At 46.4% G+C, this 22,287-nt stretch overlaps 1 protein-coding gene across 11 annotated transcripts in view; it reads left to right on the top strand.

Annotated features, from left to right (window-relative positions):
* The window catches only part of brsk2a (BR serine/threonine kinase 2a), a 102,554-nt gene that overhangs the window by 21,155 nt on the left and 59,112 nt on the right, over positions 1-22,287 (top strand). For all 11 annotated transcript variants that reach the window (XM_028957719.1, XM_028957716.1, XM_028957718.1 and 8 more), the window contains exon 2: positions 14,051-14,145. In XM_028957719.1, the coding sequence (XP_028813552.1) occupies positions 14,051-14,145 (95 nt within the window). The remainder of the gene's footprint in view (positions 1-14,050; positions 14,146-22,287) is intronic.

Below are 22,287 nucleotides of genomic sequence, written 5' to 3'. Positions count from 1 at the left end.
ACACACATCTCTCCCCATAGTGTGGTTATGCTGTTAGACTGTGTGTGTGTTTGTGGCCAGATCCTGGGGGAATGGTGGTTGCAGTGGCAGAGACAGTGGGCTGAGGATAGGTGTATAGGTGGTAAATGGGGGGGGCAAGGGGACCCCCCCCATAAGGGGTTCATAACCTGGATGTGGTGATGGGATCTGTGGGATATGGACAAGTGTGAGCCGGACAGCCTCTCTGGGAATCCTTTTTGGCCTCCTGGTTGCAGGATATTCTGATCCAGATCACTGTATGTCTCTTAACCTCTGCAATTTGGATGCAACTGGGTTTGGCCTTCTAGTGTGTGTATTCTTCATCTTTAGCATCTCTGCTCTTCACCTCTCTCTTCCTAGTTCATGTTTCCATTAACTCCCAAACTGCACAAATGGCAAAAAATCTAGAATTGAAAAAAAAAACCATGGTATTTAAGGCGGTTGGAAGCTCAAAACATGGTCTCTACATGGTGTAGTATGTCTGGATGGAGCAGGAATGAACACGTATTTTGTTGCAGTCAACAGACTTTGCTGCAGGCCATACACGCATTTCTGACGTGTACGTAAGTTTTTTGCGTATTGGAGAGTGATTAAAAGGAATCAAAAGACCATGCACAATAGAGCAAGCTTAAAGACAACTGGCACAAAGTAAAGCTGTGTGCGTCATTATCCCTTCCCCTTCACCCAGGACCCTTCTCCCCGTGGACCGCGGCCAGCGGTGACGCTCTTCCCTGATTGCTTTCTGTAATTCCTGCCGCTGTTCTGGAAAAACACTTAATCCTGGAGGGACATGCGGTCTTGAGAGAGCGGGGACATTATCTGCATCCAGTCCTCTCCGCCGATAGTCCGGTAACACACACGCATATCCTGGCTTTGTTTGCGTGTGTGTGTTTGTGGGGGTAAAGATTACACTAAGCAGGGATAGAACGCAGTGTCACTGATTGCTGATGACTCTGCACAGTTTCATTGTCTGAAGGCTCCCAACTGGTCTGCCATGGCGCCCCAGTCTGACCTCGCGATCTGTCCCACGCCGGACTGATGGACAGAAGGCAGCAACACCTTCATAGGGTCCCGTGTCCATGCCTGTGTGGGTACACTGGTGCACTTTGCTATGGAACACGTAAGACCACCCGGTGGGGAGGAGCGGTTCACTGCTTCCTGTTACACGTTAACCCGTCGTAATCACACATGGCGCCCCCACAGAACGCGCCGCACCATGTGCTGCTGAAGTCCTAGCACGAGAGGCTGATTTGTGCTGCGCACGTCTTATGAGCGTTAATGTGACACAGTTATGCCTCTTTGCTGGCAGCCTGCTGTATGATTTACACCCTCTGCACACTTCAGGGGCGACGCCTATTTCTGATCTGTCAGGCTCCAGCTCTTAGGAGAAGACCTGGAAAAATAGGAAAAAAAAAAAAAAAAAGATTTGCCCGCCCGAGGACACATTAAGATGGGTGTCAGGTACAGGGGTCTTCAATATTGGACTCCTCATCAAATCAGGGAGTGACAGGCCGGCGGCGCTCCTGTTGAGCCCAGAGCCCAGGACTAGGGGAGGAGGACACTGATGGCTTGTCAAGAAAACTGAATGTATCGTTAAAGCACTTTAATGACTGCCATGCTTTTCCCTAAATGGTCGTTGGGAAGAGAATGATGTCCTTTGCATCATGTCTGCATGTCTCTTTAACAGGATCCTGAATAATGTAAAAAATCAGGACACTATTTTCAAACCTGCCATAAGCACAGTGGTATAGGCTTTAAGCATAAGGTCAAAGACATCCTCAGGATTTACGTGCCACAAATAGGTGATACAGGAAAGAAACAATAACTTTAATGATGTCTGCGCATGTGAGGCTGGTTTATATCATCCAGACTGTGGAAGTAGCGTGCACAAGAGCTGTCGAATTTCAAACGCATTAAAGGTTTTTGGTTTGAATGATGTGGATCATTTAATGCTGCCCAAGATGAATTAATTTTGGTTTTAGATTGAGAAAAGCTTTCCCCATTAAACAAACGAAGGCTGTTTTACTCAATCTGTTAGAAAAATGAATCTGCATTTTCCACCAGTTGACGCGTACATGTGCTCCTCGACGTCCCCCGGAGAGCTGGGTGAAAGCACGATGCCTCGATAGAGGAACGTGCGAGAAATTAAGCCGTCACCATGCAACGCCAAACAATGAATCTGCGCGCAGGCTCCTCCCACCGTCTCCAGGGGAGGGGGGGGGGGTCTGTTGTCTGTTGGGGGCGTTAGACGGAGCTGGTGCTGAAGAGCTCAGCAACACAAAGGGCTGGGGGCGGGGTTGGGCGTGTGGGATTGGCCTCCTGTGCCTGTGGTTATGGCCGACGCGGTTTTATAGACTGCGCTCTCAGCTCCGCTGAGACCAGTACAGTACGTACTGGCCGTACAGTCTTTTATTAAACAGATTGTGTGTGTGTGTGTGTGTTAGCATTGTTTCTGTGTTGTTATTCCTCAGGTCATTTTGAATGCGAGAGGCCAGGATCGGAATAAAAGCCCCCGTGAAGAACACAACCTCATCCCCTTCACCTTTTTTGTTTCGTCTCGGTGTTGGGTAACGGTGAGCTGTGGGCAGCGTGAAGAGTGCATGCCAGCTCCTGCTCCTACATACGTGAGAGCTTTTGGGAGCTTGGTGAGGATTTTTGTCCCTCGGAAATGAGGCAATCAGAGGCTTGGCCGGGCTCCAGACCTGCTTTCATCTCATTTACTGCTGGCATATCATTCACGGGCGCACTGAACACAGGCGCTAGTTGCTTTTTGCGTTGAGCAGGGAAGGATTCGGAGCATCCATCTCGCTATTAGGTCCATCTGTCTCTCGAACTCATCCGTGTTATCCCTTCCTTCCTGTCCTGTGCTCTTGGTGGTTTCCCATGATGCAATGGGGGGGGGGTGGATGGAGAATTGAGAGGGCTTTGCATATGAGAAAGAGCCTGGCGGGAGTGCCTAATGGAAATTCCCAGGTTTGTGTGTTAATATGCAGCGGTGGCCGCGGTAATGAGCTCGCCGCTGCTGACGCCGACGCCTCCGTGCGGCGCTGATTTACCCGGGACTCGTGGAAATGAAGCGCTGCTTGAGGAAGATGTCAACAGCCTCAACAATGGCTGCTGTGGTAATTACCCCTCCTCCAGCTCCCTCCATCCCAGCTGCACTTCCCCCTCCAGTGTCTCATTTTGCTGAGCGCCTGCGACTGGGCCTGTATTTATGTAAGGTTGGTATGGATTAAAGCGCCTGTACTAATCGACCGACTTTCTGGTGAGTGGTAGATGAATGAAGTGAATTAAGTCAGACATGATTTGACCTTTTAGCACAGCGAAGCCGGCCTAGATATACTGATTTGATCCTTTTCATCTAGTGTTGAGATGTTCCAGCTATCCATCCACACAATACATTATATCACATATATCACATTCTTGTAGTCATTTTATCCGAGGACTCACATTGAAGCTTCAGGAAGCTCTCTGCTAGTGTGAACTTCAAAAGTGTATGTAGTTTCAAATAAGAGCAATTGAAGAAAGTGCAAGCAAACAAAAGTTTATAAGGGAACCACAATGAGCCTAGACCGGAACATTCTAGACTGAAATTGCCTTGCGAGTAACACTTAATGCCAGAAAGCAACGGTCTGGATGTTGTATAAGCTTTTTTCTGGTATGTCGGGCCAGACTGTATTATTGTGTAGATGAGTTTCAATGACATTAAATTGATTCGGTTACAGCGGACACCCATCCATCCATCCATCCATCCATCCATCCAGTACTTCACAGCTTAAAAAGAGACACATGAAGTTCCCCAATTCTATTGATGACTGTCCTGGCGAATTGTGGAATTCTATCATGCTTCAGTTCATGTTAATGGGTTCACAGAGGAATTGGCAGCATCATTTGTGTGCCTCATTATACCACAGTATTGTCCATACAAGGTTATTAACAAATACGCAAGCAAGCCGATGACCTTTACTGTCTTCACATAGACTGACCTTCAGTAGCAGCCATTTTGTGCCCCTTTGAAAGGACAGGGGCAAAAGAAAGGTGGGACCCCTCGCTGTGGCGTGTGCTTAAAACAGCCTTGGCTTCGGCAAGGTCTCTGGCCGGTGTTCAGACATTCGTCAGAAAGCTTGTCTCCCCCTGTGTGACGTCCAGGTCACATGACTCCCTCCCTCTCCACGTCCGTGACTGGTAGTCCGTGTAGGTTTAGATTTGCCTCAATCTTTTTGTGTGAGTGTGTGTTTGTTCACGTCGTTCTTCGTGTCTTGAGTACATGAGTAAAACATGTAGAATGAAAGTGAGCCTCAGAAATCCTGGCACTTTATCAGAGACTTTTAATTGAATGCCCCACTAATTAAATTTCAATCGGTTGATGAAAGTAGATGCCAGCTATACATAAAACCCAATATCCTTTTGTTAGATGACCCTGCAGTTGCAGGATTTACTTTTCAATTAACAGAAGGAGTCGCGGGATGCCTTGGTTTCCTGTCTCTCTCTTGATGTCGAGTTTCCTCAATCTGCTCAAGCCATCTTCTTTTCACATGAAAGCGGCTGATTAGAAGTCATTACGTTGGGCCCCGTCTTGCATGCTCACCGCGGGAGTCTCGGTGCATGGTAAATAATTCGCTAACAGAGCAAAACCCCATTAATGGAACAAATAAACTTGATGTATAGATCTCATTGTGCCGGGCTTGATTGATCGCTTTGTCTCTGACTTTTTCTTTTTTATTACAACTTCTAACTTCCTCATGCAATTTGGAACCAAGCCAAGAAACCGGACGGCCTTGTAATGAAACTTGGCCGCGTGATACTTTGTGTTAGTTTGCTGTGGCTACGGGGCATATTGACCAGATAGTGTGACTTGACCATCTGCATTAAATTGCAAGTTATAAATATAAGAAGTCACCCAGGATGGCAAACGGTGTTGTCAATCACGTGCATGTTCTGAGCAGCCCATGCCCAGTCCACACAGCTAGCGGGTCAGTCGTTTTGGCAACGACAACCTTGTCACTCTTCACACATAGCCAGGAAAATATGGACTCTGTTCCATATAGTTCTATCCTTACTAAAAGTAATAATGTTAAGTTTTAAGATTGAATGGACATGCACACAGTGCCCATAGGTGTATTACATGTGCATATATGCATATTGCAAATAGTACAGCGTATCTATTGTGAATCTATGAACGTATGAGCTTTTTTAAACTAGTTAAGTAGTTTAGTAATTAGTTAAATAAGTGACATCAGACAATGAGTCATTTTATTTAGTTTTAAATGGATAAAACAGTGCAACTAGATTTGTGACATTTCCTGTACATTATTTGTACCATTATGGACCATTATGCAGCATGTTTGAATGTCACATGACAGTGTTTAATGTTTTTACATTTAATCTTTTTAAACCAAGTCTAATGTAAAGTGCATTTGTGGAGCTAAAAATAAGAATGTATTTGTAATATTGATGAAATTATTTGGCATTTCAGATAATATGATGAAAGACTACTTCAGCGATAAATATTATTACCGTGTAGATATCTTCAGTGTTGCAGACAAGCTTTTACACCCTTTGCTCATGGATTCACCTTTGTCCTCCATCTGAACCCGTTTTCGTGGGTATATGTGCACACTCTAAAACGGTTATTTTTTCTTCCTGCACGGTTCAGGTCTGCACATCTAGTTCGGTGATGGAACACAGTCCCTCTCCTCCCCAGGCACTTTTGAGTTCAGCAGCATGGATGCTCCTGCTGAAGACAGAAAGGAGCAGTTAGTTAGTTAGTGAGTTTTCTGACAGTGTTTTTCCATTCTGAGTAAAAAAATGACCAAATAATGAGCATGCCATTGGAAAGTGGGCTAAAATAGCTGTAGGGTGAGGGAGGGGAATTTTTGCCATTTCTTGTCTCTCCAGGTCGCGGTGTCCGTGGATAAAAATAGCTCTTGAGAATCATGTTGAACTGTCGGACTCCAGTGAGATCATTAGCTGAGTGGGAGGGAGGATTTGGTCATCTTCCCTCCAAACAAACAGAGACCCCCCTTCACTCCTCCTTGGAAAAAAAAAAATGTCTCCTTCTTCGTCCTAATAGCATATCAGGCAAAAAAGCCTGGTCTGATGTGTGGCATCTGCTGGTCACGAGAGAGGCCGTGGCCTCCTGGCTTGTATGGCTGCTGGGGAACGTTCAGCCTTCACTCCGCCTTTCCGACACACACAACAACCAGCAGCGTTCGCAGGGCCGATACGCCACGCTGTAAAGTGATTGAATGCAACGGCAGGATTTTATGAATAACAAGTAGGCCTAGCGAGGATTATCTCAACCCTCCGCTGCACCCAGCGCGCACTCAGGAGCCGCGCCGAAGCCGCCACGCTCCTTCCTCTGCACAGTTCGGTGGAGAACCGGCAGCAGGCTCAGGCCTTTTCATTTGTGAAAACTCGGCCAATTGGTCTTGCCGTGACCCTGAAAAGTGACCACATGATTGGACTGCGCGCCAATCATGCCCAGATGACACACTCCAACCCACAGTTGGCGTGTCCGTCAACTGGGGTGTGACCCAGATGTCTGGGAGTCAGGGAGGGAGAAATTGGGAATGGCGGAACCTTGGACCGTCTCTATCCATCTCCGACCTTTTAGTATTTTTTCTGAGCCATACCAGTTTCATTCAAATGAGCCTGTCATGCATTATTCATGAGTCCATAATTATGCATTCCTTTTGCTGATGCAGGGTAAGAAGCATTAAAAATAGATCTTAGTAAAGTGGAGCAAAGTCCCAGCAGGCCCGCCATCGTTCTGTTTTGACTGCTGTTTTTTTCCCGCCATTACGTGCTCCGCAGGAGACGCCGCACGCCCACTTTCTCCTCTCCCTCCCCCCTCACTGTGTCTTCAGGGAGGACACTTCTTCTGACAGCGGACGCCTCCGTGTCCCTGTCCAACTCAGATCGAATCACCTACCGGGCTCAGAATGTCGGGATTCCTCCTGACACCCGGCCCGAAGTGGGAGGAAAGCGAGGAAAGCGGCTAATTTGTATAATGGTGCGACTGAGCCGTTCGCCGGGTTCCCATGCGATGTGCGCGAGGAGGGCTGTCTGAGTGGAGAAACTTTGAGGCTCAGGAGCCAGCTGTGCCCGTCGCGCCTCTCCCGCAGGGCCGAGCTCTACAGAAGGTAGATGGCGGGGGAGGGTACCCCGCTTGCGTTCCGCTGCGGAGGTGATCACATTTTGAGGAGGTGCGCGCCCGCATTTGCATTTCGGCGCACCTCCTCCGACAGGGCCGACTACGTGCGCAGACAGCCAAGCGTCGCCGGTGCACGCGCGCTCGCCAGCGTGTGACAAATGGTGCCACCTACTGTCAGAACCTTCTGTAGGAGCGCTGGCACTTCGTCTCCGTCTCCACCCCTGTGAGGTGGGATGTGTAGGAGCGGAGGGAGAGAGAGGGTGCTTTCCGCGCCCATTTCTTTTTCCAGTGGACACATTTATTTGTCCTTCGCCTCCGGCCCGCAGTCTCGCACAAACATGCAATTCAGTAGGTCCCAGAGACGGTGAACATTCCAGAGTCACACCTCGTGGGGAAGTGCTGTCGCGCTTAAATTATTCACGAGGCCAGGATTTTTCCTACTCCATTATGCAACACAGTGGCATCGTTTTTCTATGTCATCAGACCACTGAGGATTTTTTTTTTTTAATGCAGCATGTGTGCCTTCTGGCATGATATTTTCTTGCGGTCTTGGATTGGGGCCTTCACATTTCAATACACTGTTCTTTCGTGGTTTATCAGTGATTCAGTAGACTAATGCATTTGCACCACGCCTGAATATGCCGATTTATTCAGCAACAACAGATTTGCATAATGTCTTTAATGTCTAGACTGTCACAGAAGTTATTAACTGCCTTCAAATTGTGTATTCTTAACCCACAAATTTGCACCATAGATTTGGTTTACCCACGTACTTGTAATAAAGACCTGTCATTGTCCCCAACTGCCCATTAAAGTGTGCCATAATGATTGAAGAATGTTTTATTATGCAAGTAGTTCAGATGTCATTTGAGCCATCGCAATGAATGTAGGCTACATAGGGGGTAAGCAGAACCCTTTACAGGCATAAAATATATTCTCTTAAAATAAAGTGTGTACATTTTTTAGCTGTTCTTCAGTAGTTTTTCAACATGAAAATGCACAGGCAGCCACAATGTTATCTTTTCAGTTTATCGGTGCATATACCATTGCAAAAACAGTTTCATATGCTCTGGTCTGCATTATGTTGACCACTTTTATTTCACACCTTCATCATTCTTTTCAGAAAGAAAAATACTCTCTTTAATCAGCAACTGCAATGGACTAAAAACATTGCCTTGTGGAACACGACACCCACATTTAATCCGTGAAAATTGACCACTTACCCTTATTGGGTAAATTGATTTTAGTTTTTTCTTTCTTACCGTGTGGCACGGTTAGGGTTTCGGCCATCTCGGTTAAATCTGTTTTGATTGTGTTCGCATTAAGGTGGTCGCCTTTTAATGACCAGTGAAAACCTGAGCCCTTCAATAAACACACTTTGCGATTAATCGAGACCTCGCCGGTTAAGACGTCCTTGAGGAACCACTGTAATCCCTTATTTCCTTCTAGCAGTGTATAGTTAAACACACACACCCACAGATTAGCAGAGGCCGACCCCTGAGGCCGTTCTCGTTGTGGAACTCCGCGACAGCTGTATAATTGAGTCGGTGCACGACGTGCTCCCTACTATCAGTATCTCTCTCATCTGTAATGCCGCCTAATCGCCTCATTTCCATTGCACAACACAGTTGTAGTCTTAGCGTTGGGCTTGTTGATTGCGTTGGTCTTGTTAATTGAGGTGGGTCCTGGTGGAATATTAAAAAATAAAAAATTTGTTTCATTTTGAATGGCCAATGGAATCTGAGTAAAGGGCAACGGTTACCTGGACGTGCTTTGTTATGGCTTCACGGATCAGCGACAGAACTGAAACAGCGCTTGGTTTTTCGTCCAGATAACGTGATCGACAACATTGCAATCACACTGACCAGGGACCCATGAGTGAGCAAGGCCACGATTAGCCTAGAGCGCCACGAATAATCAAAAGTCCTTTAGCTTGCTGGTGCGCTGAGAAGAACAAAACTAAAGAAACAGAAAAGTGGGGGCAGCGGTGGCCTAGTGGTTAAGGAAGCGGCCCCGTAATCAGAAGGTTGCCGGTTCGAATTCCGATCCGCCAAGGTGCCACTGAGGTGCCACTGAGCAAAGCACCGTCCCCCCCACACACTGCTCCCCGGGCGCCTGTCATGGCTGCCCACTGCTCACTAAGGGTGGTGGTTAAATGCAGAGGACAAATTTCACTGTGTGCATCGTGTGCTGTGCTGCTGTGTATCACATGTGACAATCACTTCACTTTAAAAAAAGAAGAGTAATTCTCGTGGATTCTCGGCATCTGGCGGTTTCTGGTGTGCGTCATGCATTGCGCATCTCTCGCGCCCTGACATCCCTGACTCAAAGAGCCTTTCCCGCTTTTGAGGATGTTTGCGGAGCCTTTGCTGCAGAGCAGAGCAGAGCTCACCCGCTCTGTCTGGAACTATATACCATCCCCGCCCCCCTTAAACAGCGCTGCGCTACATATGTGAGGCATGTTTGATCAGCCGCTTTTTTTCCACGACCTCGGATGACTAAGTCGGGCGCTGTTCCAGTAAATTTTCTTACCGATTCCCTACGTTCTACGAAACAGAAAAGGTCCTGCTGCTCGGAGGTATGTCGGTATTTTGAGGAGGGTCTTGCCGTTTAATAAAAAGACGTTCGGGCCATACGTCTCCAGAGCTTAAGCTGTCCGTTTGCAAGATGGCACGTCTCGGGGACGACCACTGTTGACCGTCACTGAGCCGTGGCCGGGAGAATCACTCCGGAGGGAGGGTTAAGCCATCAGGCTCCGCTTGCAATGTCTATGCACAGCTGTTTGAAAGAAGATGGATGTGGGCGACGGAGAGATCCGTTTTTTTTTTCCTTTCTCCCATGTTGGCCCTGGCTGCCCTGCTCGATGCGGAGCTACTAATGATCTTACTGGAGGGACCACATACAGCTGCACTATCTTAATGGATAGAGAGCATGGAAGGACAAAGGGCTTTAATTTACCTTCACGTCTCCAAGTACGCCTTCCACATTAGTGCAAATGAAAGCGAGCATCAAGGAAGTGCTGCTGGGCACCATGGGTAAGCTGAAAGTGAAAGTGAAGTGATTGTCATTGTGATACACAGCACAGCACATTGTGACAGGATGAAATGTGTCCTCTGCTTTTAACCATCACCCTCGGTGAGCAGTGGCACCTCAGTCTCACGAACCGGCAACCTTCTGATTAAGGGTCCATATCCTTACCTACTAGGCCACCACTGCCCCACACAGCTCTCACCTGGGAACCGTTCTAAATATATCCGGTCTTCCCGGGATCCACCATGACAACGTACAGCCTTTCTTTTGCTATGAATTCAGATGAACCTTATTAGCAAACCTGGATGTTGGTATGGATGCTAATTCCCAATGCCTAATTAAATTAAATCAATGATGAGATCCAGGAGCACAGGGATGGGGGGGGAGGGGTGTACACTGTGACAGTGACATTATACCTGTGCTCATTAGCACAGAAACGCTAAACCTCAAATTCTCAGTTCTCAAATTCTGCCTAGCAACAGCCCCTGCATTTGATGGCAGTAGTGTTGCGGGCTGATGTGAGGTATGTGCTGCATGGCAACTTTATTATATTATTTTTATCTGATATGTCTTTGCACCAATTTGACATTTGTGAAGCCATAAGACTAACGGAAGCATATTCAAGGTATTGAAAGTCGCTCTGGATAAGGGCATCTGATAAATGGCATAAATATAAATGTAAATTGTTCTACGCCCAAATCATTACATGCCAACTACACCGATGACTACAATGTGTAGATTTCACAATGTGTAGATTTCACAAGGTGTCAGGAAGTGCAGATTTCAACAGGTACACGGCGAAGCTTGGATGGAAGCGTGTTTCTCTCCCTGCTCCTGCATTATCGCAATGATTTATTCATGCTCCCTATAATGAACTTTGTCCACGTTAAGGACCTCATTAACAAATTAGTGCTGGCACTTCCTGGCCTGGCATTTCTCATGCGCTTGATAAGGGCAAGGGATCGGGTTTGGTCTGTCTGCAGGCTTTAAAGTTTCTTCGCTTTTGACAGGCGGCACCGCGACATGGCGTAGATTTTAAATGTGCGTGTTCGGGCACGTGCACCATCGTCACTGTGATCCTCTTTGGAAGCACACAGGCATCCAGAAGGGACCTTTAGGGCAGCCTGGAAGATGGAACAATTTTAGTGCAATCTGGGGGTAATAATCCAGGATGATGATGCTCCCTCAGGTTACACACCAACAGCAGATTGGTACTGTTGGTATATATGTCTTAAATATTAGAAATTTGTGAAATATCATGTTATGTATACAATCTATTTTTCTGAACATAAGTTCAAGGCTAAATGAATCCTTGATTCATACCAGTAAATGACTCATCTTTCATGTTAATAAAATTGAGAGTATTTACAGTGTAGAGGTTATAACGATAATTCTGAATGTTTCGAATATCACCACCATTTTTATATTCTCATGTCCACAGTATTCATGCTCAGATGATGAATGTTCATATTAGGGGTGTACATCACAGCTTTCCTCACAATACGGTGCAATGTCAGTTCCTTAAGTATACTTGATACCCCAGAATTTCCCGCAATGTTTTGGGTCGATACTGGGGTTAGTGCTGAAACACAGTGGGTCTTTGCTATTAAGGCAATGCATTGATACGAGGCGATGCATTACTTACACCACAAGTTCATGTTGTGATTTTGGTGCTTTTGGTGTTTTATAGAAAGGAGCTCTGGGCTCTTGGTCATTCGCAGAGGTGACGCGGGCCAGGAATTTCCTGGGCGGTGTCATTATTTTGACATTGTTATGGAATGGAGGGCTTTTCATGATATTGATCAGGCACCCGAGACGAGGCAAGCGTGGGATTGATTCAGTGTGGGGACAATCACGGGTCACTGTATGTGTGTGTGAGAGCGATGGTGAGTTTATGGTGCTCTGTCCAGTTCATAAATCACAGCTCATTGACACTCGTTACTCTCTCTCACTCTCTCTCTCACTCTCTCTCTCTCTCACTCATGTAACACTGGGTCACCATGGTTACTGCAGTAATGAATGCTTCTCAAAACAATAACAGTAATCTTAATATTTATAATGAAGTGGGGTCAAAAACGTATAAATATTGGATTCTCTGCAGGACTCTGTATATTACGGAAAGCATTTTTATTGTGTCTGCCATACAGACCCATAATGGGTCTCAGGCCCATTGCAGGCAGGAAAGGGTGAACTCGGCGCTCACCTGGAGCCGAAATCTCCGGTGTTTCCACCCGCCTCTGATCCCAGCGCGCTCAGACAGAGGGCAGCGTTTGAAGCCGAGTTCAAAGGGTCTGCCAGGCAGCTCGCTCCCCTCATCCAGACAAGCTTGAGCTCCCGAGCGCCGGCTGCCACACGGACGCCAACCCCTGAGCTCAGACGGCTGCCCCGGGGCAGGTGAATCGGCCAACCTCAGGAACACTCTTATTATCTGTGATTAGCGGGAGCAGAGGGGTTCCGCTCCCGTCGAGATCACACCGGCTGACTGTGCGGCCGTGTGTTCGGGTGTGTGTTTTTCCCGCTTGAACAAACTGTTTGCTCAGTGAAGCGGTGGACGCGTATTTGTTATTATTTTAATTATAACTATTAATTGTGATTTAAGAAAAAAATCCAGTATTCTAACATTATTATTTTATTGCTTCATGATTCAGATTAGATTTTTCATGCATTTTTTGCATAATTTATTTTTCGGAACATAATGTGCATAAATGTGTAAGTTGTTCTGAAAGTGTCAGACAAATGAAATTCGCCTGGTGCTTGGCGTCCTCCACGCAGGATCATCAAGTAAGAAAATCCGCTGCTGATTGACAGTTTGTCACCTTTTCTCTTTTTTTGCCCCCCTCCTGCAAATATAAATTCTGGGTGCGTTTTTTTTTACATTTATTTTTCCATGACAGGCGGTGACCCCTGATTATCATCTCCATGCTAATGGCCCCCTCCACCCCAGTGCACCCACACACTGCTCGTTCTAGTTTTAATTATTTTGCGGCCTGACATTTGAATGATATTCCCTGCTCTGCGCTCCTTGCTCCTTGTTCCGTTCGGCCTGGGTTTTGTCCGGCAAAGAAGCCTTTCCTAATTTGGCACCTCTTCATAAAACCAAATGACTTATTTCCCCCCAATTATCCTTCCACTGTTTGTGGCTTGGGTGGGAAAGAAAGTCTGCTAATGCTCGGGAGGGATATGTCCTCAGTTTCTGCTCGGGCATCCTCCCGGTTCCCCCCAGGCCACGGCTTTCCAGCGCAGAGAAATTATGTAGGCATGAAATATGCATCATCTCGCGCAACGTCGGCGTGGCTCGCTCGCGCCGTGGTAATGGTGGCACGTGTTGGTACCTCTGCAGGGGGAAGAAAGGGCGCCGCGTCATCTTCTCCCATCTTCTCGGTTTCGGTTGCGACGAGCACTCAACCTATCGCGGTTTTCTGAATTGAAAGGCGGCGCCTGGCCGGCCAATTTGAGTAATGAAATTGTGGCCCGGGCACGGTGAGCACGGGGGCGAGGAATGGATTTAGCCCGGCTGTCAGGGCACGCTGAGGTTTTTCACTCGCGGTGTTGGGGGCGGGGTTTGCTCCATCGGTTGCTCTGCGTGTAGGTGCTGATCTGCCTGATGACATTTAGTTCGAGAGACGAATTTGGCAGACCGCGGCCGGAGCTGCTGGGAAATGTTTCTGTGCAGTTGAGCATTGGATTGGCCGGGCCGGGGCGAGGCGGGGCGGGGCTGGTAGCTCATTCTTTTGATCTGTGTGTTTTTACTGGTGGAGGGGTCTCTGCTGTGAAACGCTGCGAGGAGGAAGGCGCCGTTTTTGATGTGGTGAAGGATTGGTCATTCCCTCTGTCTCTCTGTTCCAGGTTTGGTGAAGCTCGGGGTCCACTGTGTCACATGTCAGAAGGTCGCCATTAAGATCGTCAACAGGGAGAAGCTGAACGAGTCTGTATTAATGAAGGTAAGAATCCACCACCACGCACAAAACCACAGCCATGAATCCGTCATCAAAGCCCAAAATAACCCTTGCCTTCAGCTTCCTGTGAGCAGTGGTGGCCTAGCAGGTAAGGAAATGGACCCGTAATCGCAAGGTTGCCGGTTCGAATCCTGATCCGCCAAGGAGCACTGCTCCCCGGCCACCTGTCATGGCTGCCCACTGCTCACCAAGGGTGATGGGTTAAAAGCAGAGGACACATTTCTTTGTCACCTTGTGCTGTGCTGCAATGTATCACAATGACAATCACTTCACTTTCACTCTGATTGGCTGTGAATCTCTCACAGACTATTAAATGCCACTGATCGGGTAGCATATTTTGACAAACCTCTTCAAAGGCCGACTCTCCTGAGCTCTGTTCGGAGAAGGAAATGTTCACGTTTGTCAAATAGACCTTAACCTCCACCCGTGGGCCACGCCGAGAACCTTCTGAATGGAAATGACTGGCGGTCCGGTGAATCATGGCGTAGGTGAGTCCGCTGTCCTCCCCCACTCTCGTCCTGACTCTTAATCCACACAATCCCAGGGCTCCGCCCGCGCCCTGTGCAGTGGGCAATAAAACGCGAGGTCGGAGGAATGGAGGAAATAAAAGGCCGCCTTGTTTACGGCCTCTCAGGTGCGGCTCTTCTGCGTCGGCGGCGCCGTAATTAGCCCCTCAGACGTGGAGGGGCCGGGGAATATGGGCTGGCAAATGGAGGATGCTGTAACCTGATTAAAGATAATTGTCTTCCATGGGAGATATATAACAGATTACCTTCTGTTATTATTTACGAGTGGGGGTCGGCACCGAGACGAGCGGCAAAAAAAAAAAAAAAAATGCACAAAGGCCTATTTATAGGCGTGTGCACTAGATTTGCGGAGAGGTTCTCGGGGAGGCAGGTCGTGCCTCCTTTCCTGCTCCTCTCGGCGGGTTCCAGTAGCAGCAGCAGCAGTCCCCAGCAGGGTTCCGCTGTGCCGTTATTGGTCTTTCCTTTAGAGCCGGATTGCGGCGATGAGCGCGGAATAAAAGTGCTCTTAATTCCCTCTGCTGGTCCTGTTATCTTGCCGGTTTAAAGTCGCCGAGAGCCATTCGGGGAGCGACGGCGTGGCGCATCAAGACAGCGCGGGACCCCTCTGTGCAGAGAGTAATGGTGGAGGATTGTTAATAGGAAGCGTGGCTCCTAACGAGTGCTATGTAGGTCACACTCTGCTCCTCTTATCGGGGAGGGATTGAAAACATGAACGGTGGTTTTCTGGAGCGGTTTCGGCCTGCCGTCGTCCGCACTGTGATACCTTTTTGTCTTGAGTGATGCCATGTTAGAGGGAATGTTTTTGCATCTGACTGTGTGCATATATGCTTGTTTAATGCATTTTTGTCTGCAATATTTTTTCATTGATCAAACTTTCATGCCAGTGAATAAAATACATTCTATAACATTTACATTTTCATTTACGGCAATTATCAGATGCCCTTATCCAGAGTGATGTAAAATCAGTAGGACGGTCCCTGTAAGTGTCTTTAAGTCGGTTAAGTATCTTGATCAGGGACACAGTGGTAGTAAGAAGGGTAAGCCACTCTTTAAAATATATATATATTCAAAACAGAAAATCTGACTACATGGAAAATTCCCACATGGCCGTAATTCTAATCTAATTTCCAGAGTTTGTGTAAATGTACAGTCTCCATACAGTACTAATGCAAAATTATTAAATGCTGCTGTGTATTAAGAACACATTTTTATTAGGAATATGCACAGACTACAGGGAACTCTGGCTTGCAACCGGAGGATGGTAGGATTTGCTTGCGCCAAGCAAAAGTAGTGTAATTAGTAATAGTTGCCTAGTAATCCTAGACATTAATTTATATCTGTCTAATATATATTGGCAACCTTGATAATAAATCATATCAATCATTGACCTCGTCTCATTACATCTATTACAGTTAATGCAGGATACTGAGCAGCATCTCTGATTGTATTGTATTGGTGACAGTGTTTGCCCTAAGCATTGTCCATATTTCTCACTACTGAGAAATTAAAATACTATCAAAGCATCTTAATACAATAAGACAAACATAAGCAATGGGCCACTATCATCAAGCTAGTCTCATTCTAAATGTACAAGTGTACAGATCTTTTGTCTGAGAATGACATCATCATTAATCAATGCAAATGTATTCGGAGGTCAAGAATGTTAGTCATCCTGTCTGTCTGGAGGAAATATGCGAATATGTAATTCGTCCACAGTTGGGCTCACATTGATTAGCGAAAGCTTTAATATATAGCCGAATAAAACAATGGTCCTGTGCATCCCCCTCCACTCCCCATATATTTCCAGCATGATTAAAAATAAATAAATGAATATATAAAAGTGCACGTGTGCTTCTGGCTGACAGCATCATAAAAATCCTGTCCCTCCACCTACACCACTGCTGCCACACCACAAAATATGTGCCCTTTTTATGGCTTGTGCACCCGCCCTGGTAGCATTACTACTGGCCCACACCCGCTGCTCGCTGATCACAGTGGGAATAACTCTTGGTAATGCTTTTAATTGGGTCAGATGATGATGATAATTGTCATTATTATTAGTGTTATATAAATGTGCAGGTGTGTAAATGCCCTGCAGGGATGCGGCGTGCCATTATTAGATGAGGCAGCAGGTTCGGCAGCGCCCGACCCCTCCTGCTGCTCCGCGGTGAGGGGGTACCCTGGGAAACGGGTCAGCGAGGCATCTCCACCGCGCCTCGATCAGAGCTTCTTGTGCCGGAGACACCCCTCGTGGCGCCCTCGGCAGCCCGCCGCCACCACGCGCCATCTTAATGAGGTCATCGCTACTGAATCACGGCCTTCCCGCCGCCGCCTGCTGCTGCGAGGCCAAAGCGAGCGCAGATCACGCCGCGCACCCCGCCCCGCCCGACTCAAAACACCTGAGATCCGCGAAATCGGCTCAGGGCGCCCGTGTGTGGTTCCCCGTTCGGCAGCAGACGATAGCGAGGGGAGGGGGGGGGGGGGGGTGGACAGACGGCTGGGCTTTGACATTCCCATTGTCTCTCCGTGCATTCCGAAACGAAGATCCGGCCGCGCGTCTCTCGCAGGCTTCAAATGTCACCTTTATAAATGCAAATTCGCCGGGGCCTCCCCGTCCCTTGTTATTACAGTGGCACCGCATGCGACAGCCCTCTCAGGGTCGCCTCGGCGGCAATTCCGCCAGGTCACCCGGGCGCCGGGGAGCGCGGAGCGACATCCAATCTCCGCAGCAATCCCCCGTCTGCTGCGCCGCGCGGCCGGAGAGTGAACATGGAACGTTGAATAGGCTCTCACACAGGGGTCTAAATGGAGAAAGGAACGAGGGTGCGACCGGGATATCCGTGTGTGTGTGCTTGTGTGTGTGTGTGTGTGTGTGTGTGGTTGACTTGTTTGGACTTTGTTTGTCTTCACTACGCACGTACGTGTGTGTGTGTGTGTGTTCACTGGAAAGCGAAGCGTTACGCAGGCCGGGTGCCGAGTCACAGGGGTTGGGGGGAGTTCAGCGTTTGGGGTGAATTGCGGCGTGAAGCCGGGGCTCCTTAAGGAATGGTTAACATTTCTGAACACCGACCCGGCTTCTGCCGTGCCGTGCAGAGACCCCCGGGCGGCAGCGTTGCATCCTGCTGAGAGAAGATAACACCCCGCGCTTCAGTAGGTGCGGCACGTCCTTAGTTCTGATCGTGTGTCTATGTGCATGCCTGGGAAATACCAAAAAAGCATAAGGCTCCGTGTTCGTTTCATATTTCTCACCTTTTGGCATTACTTTAAAACTGTCTATGCACTAATCATGGCGCTTGTAAGGTCGAGGCATACCTCGCGTAAACGTAAATTTTTACGCAAATAGATCAAATCCCTCAATACGTCAGAGCTGCGCAGCTCTTTTCCAGCTCCCAGTGTCCCTGTCCCTAATCCGGTCGGGAAGGAGAGATGGACTGAGGTGATAGAGAGAAACAGAGAAGGGAACGCGTCCCACTGTGAGGTCTGAGACGCAGTGTTTTCTCCGCCGCGAGTGAGAGAGAGAGAGAGAGAGAGAGAGAGAGAGAGAGAGAGACTGGCTTCTGCTCGGCGTTGGCCCAGGGTTTGGTTTGCATATCTTCTGCCTCTGCCCTTCTCCCTGTGCTCCGGGGATGATTAAAGCTAATTAGCCACAGTGGCGCCCGCTCAGTCCTCCACCGGCTACCACCATCAAAGCGACTCTGCGGTCCCCTGGCATAGAGAGGGGTGGGGGGGGAGTGTAGATCAGAGAGGAACTATCCAGTTCAACACACACATTATTATTTTTGGAAATATGATATTTTTAGAAGACAGAGAGAGAGAGGAATATGCTGAGAGTGTGACAGCACGTCCCACCACAGCATCTATCACTACACACACACACAAATACAGTCGATTTCAGTCAGGGTGTGTGTATGCTGGATATCATATATTACACATATCATATATATACAAAGCGTTAATACTGACATATGTTCACTAATCGAGCTTTCACGCTCTCTTGCTAGCGTCAAAAACTAAAGCAATTGGCCTAGAAATTTCCACTGAGCAGTTATGCTGTGGAGTCGAAGCTTGAAATTTCTCATTTCCAACCTGGAGGGGTTCCAGCTGCATGGCAACAAACATCATGAAGATATATTTCAGAGATATATTAAACACATTATGATCGGAATTTTAGTACATGGTTCACATGCAATGCGATCCACATAAAATGACCAGAGTTTAACAGCAAAGTGATTATTAATATATCCAGAACAGGCATAATGCACACTCCAACTCTAGTTTTCAGTGAGCATTTAGTTCACAAGAGAAAAGGCTGTGCACTCTGATTTGCTTCTGTTCTGTTCTGTCGAATGCAGCACGTCATACATAATCAGAATTTTTTTTTATATGTCTCAGATTTGGACAAATTGTGTCTACTGGAGGCAGAAAAAAAAAACAGGCATTTCTTCTGATTTGCCCTTTCTTCTGGCCGTTTGAAACAGCGCAGCATCCCAGTGATGTTCTGTGATGTGTTCTCCAGTAAAGCTGAATCACAGTGAAGCAGAACATGCAGAAGGACACAGATATGATGCTCCTCTGGCAGCTAAACAAAGAGCTTTCCTCTCAGCCGAGCGTTCTTCATCCAAAACCTCAGAACGTTCTAACAACCAAGGGCAATACAACTTTCTTTAATTTTCTCGATTTCTTTGCTTTTCACTGAACCTGGGCACCAGGGATCTAGCTAAAGGGAGCCAAATGCTGCTGTGAATAAAGGCAGGCAGGGTTTGATTGTCTGTCTGACAACCCTCATTTTATCTTCATATTTAAAAACAACAAAAATTCAGCTTGTAGGTGTATATTTTCTGTAGAAATTTGTAACAGGGTTTTAGTGTAGTGTTTTTTTTAGCTTGAAATATATTGTTATCTGTGACAATTTTCTCTGTAATAACTAAGAGAATGAATGGATGATTGAATATGTTTTTCTTTATTATTATAAATTGGGAATCACGGTAAAAAAAAATGCAGGTTGAGCGTGCGAGGTGTGGTGTGTTTATGGTCAGACTCCATTTCCCCAACTATACTGACATCAGCATGCACGTGCAGACATGCACACTGCAAACATGCATGTGAACATGCACACGGACACACACACACGCACACACACACACACACACATATCAGAGAAAGTGATGGAGTCAGGATGGGATACTCTGCAGAAGTTAGTATAATTGCACCCCGAAGCAAATAACTGGGGATGGACCTAGAAACATTGTTCATCCATAGCTGCTGGACCAGGGCAGGGTGGTGAGGAGCACCTTCCCAGCATGCCTCTGTACTGTGATGTCACAATGGCCTGAATGCACTGCCTACGCATCCTGGAATGTTTTTTTTTCATTATTATTGTTCTATTGTGGATATATATCTGTGTGTGTGTGTTTGTGTGTGTGTGTGTGTGTGTATACACATTTCTCTGGAAAATATAGAATAATAAAGACAGAGCGAAAAAGCACTAAAGTGGTGAAAAAAGCGAGTGAGGGGGAAAACCAGAGTGAGAGATCGCAGCAGCTCTGCTCCTCAGATGTGACTGTCGGAGCGTCAGATGAATCACCGCTGCCTATAATCATGTTAGCCTGACACTGGGATGACTGCACTACCATTTCCTCCCCCTTGATTTCTTTTCTTTCCTCTAAATTATTATGGATGGCGTACGTGCGCGCCTGTTTATTTATTTATTTGCCGCCTTATTTTGTGTCGTGGTCGGTGCAGAAGTGTCTCCCAGCAGAGATCCCCTGTCCCTCGCCCTCGGCTTGGCGGGGCAGGGGCACAACAAAATAAATCTCCCTCATATTGTCGACCGCTGCCTGAAAATCCGTCAGCGTAGGTTTTGCACTAACATGAGAGCGGCTCAGCTCTCTTATCGTGGATCCGGCGTCTCAGTCGCTTATTTGTGTCTTTTTAGACCTTTCTTTTCAACTGCTCAGATAGTCCTGGACCTTCAGTAATGAGGTAGTGAATATTAAGGACAAAGGTCAGGCACTAGCTCTGTAATTTCATTTCATTTTTTTGCACTGCAGTGTCTTTTGTCAGGCTGACAGTGTAAACTCTGATACATTAAATAGAATTGGAAATGGATTTTCGCCCCGAGGCATTTGAGATTGGGTTATCACTGGAAAAAGTCAGATATGTGTTCGTTCTAAATGCCATTTTCAGAACAGCGTGTTATTTAATAAGGGACGGAGAGTTCTCTGATTCCACAAAAAAAAAAAAAAAACACAAATTCCTCAATTGCAGTCTTTTCTTTTGTAAATTAGTATTTTGTCTTTTGGGAAAAGGCATTGAATTGCCTAATTACTACAATTAGTGTGAAGTTTCATTCTCTCACTGTTTGTAATGAATCCCTTTTCACAATAATCTTGAGGTGGCACTACATGTCGCACTAACATAAAGAAAGATTATTTGGTTGGATAGATTATAAAAGACAATGCTGGCTCTATTGTTGCAGACATTGCCAGATCTTTTTCTTAGTATTCAGTTGATGTTAGTTGTATTTTTCTTTTTTTAATTTGTCTTTTTTGCATGCGGAATGAGTCATCCATAAAAACACTTGCTTTATGCTAGTCTCTATGGTGTGGGTGAATACTTGTTTTTGATTGGATGGTAAGCATGTCTGGCTATGCAAGACTGGACTGCAAGATTATTCTACTTGTATTATGATCATAAATCACCAAAAGGACATTGACTTATTTCTTTTTTGAACATTTATTCCATACAACTTTCCAGGCCCGGGCTTTATCCAGTCGTATTTTGGATTGTTGAGGTAATAGTTCAAAATAATTCAACAACCCGTCAGCAGAACACGCCAAAATCCAAATGTGGAATCAAAATCAGCCCTAGGAGAAGCGCGCTGGACCACCAGGGTGCAGAGGTACAGAAGAGGACCTGGGTGGCTTCAGTCACCCAAAAGGACTATTATAGACCAGTCAGATTTTCTTTTGTCTGCATTTCAACCTCAGACCCTCAGATCATCATGATTTGCTCTTTTTTGGACATGGGATAGTGACCCTAGTTTGCAACAAAAACCAGGAATTTTCTGACTATTGGGAGCAAAATCTTATGTAACCACGGCAAGATGGAGAATGGGTAGCAAGACCAGGTTTAGTTTTAAATATTTTAATTTTATGATATTTTTGTAATGTTTTGTTTTTATTATACTAACATTGACAGTGAAGATCATTTTGGCACGTAACCATAGCATTGGGTGTTTTTTTGCTTTCAAGCTATTTTCATACTTTAATACTCACAGTGCTTTTCAAGTTTTAGTTTGTAGTAATACAGATTAAAGGTTTATTTTCAGCTTTCCATCAGTACGTCTGAAAATGCTCAGAAAGTGACTGTTTCAAAGTGTTAAGCACACCGTAAATAAATCCAATATCCAAATATTGATATCTAGACATCTTTGGTCTTTCCCAACTCAAGCAAAAGTCTACTAGGGTTAGGGTTAGGGTTGTTCAGAGAACAATAGAATAACAGAGTCTCTTTCTCTATACGCATAATGTCATTGTTTAATGAAAATAAGGAAGTTCTGCCATAAACTGTAAATCATCATTTGATTAATGTTTGACAT

The sequence above is a fragment of the Denticeps clupeoides genome, chromosome 17 (assembly GCF_900700375.1).
Source record: "Denticeps clupeoides chromosome 17, fDenClu1.1, whole genome shotgun sequence".
Classification (NCBI taxonomy): domain Eukaryota; kingdom Metazoa; phylum Chordata; class Actinopteri; order Clupeiformes; family Denticipitidae; genus Denticeps; species Denticeps clupeoides.
This window is presented reverse-complemented; position numbering and strand designations above follow the sequence as displayed.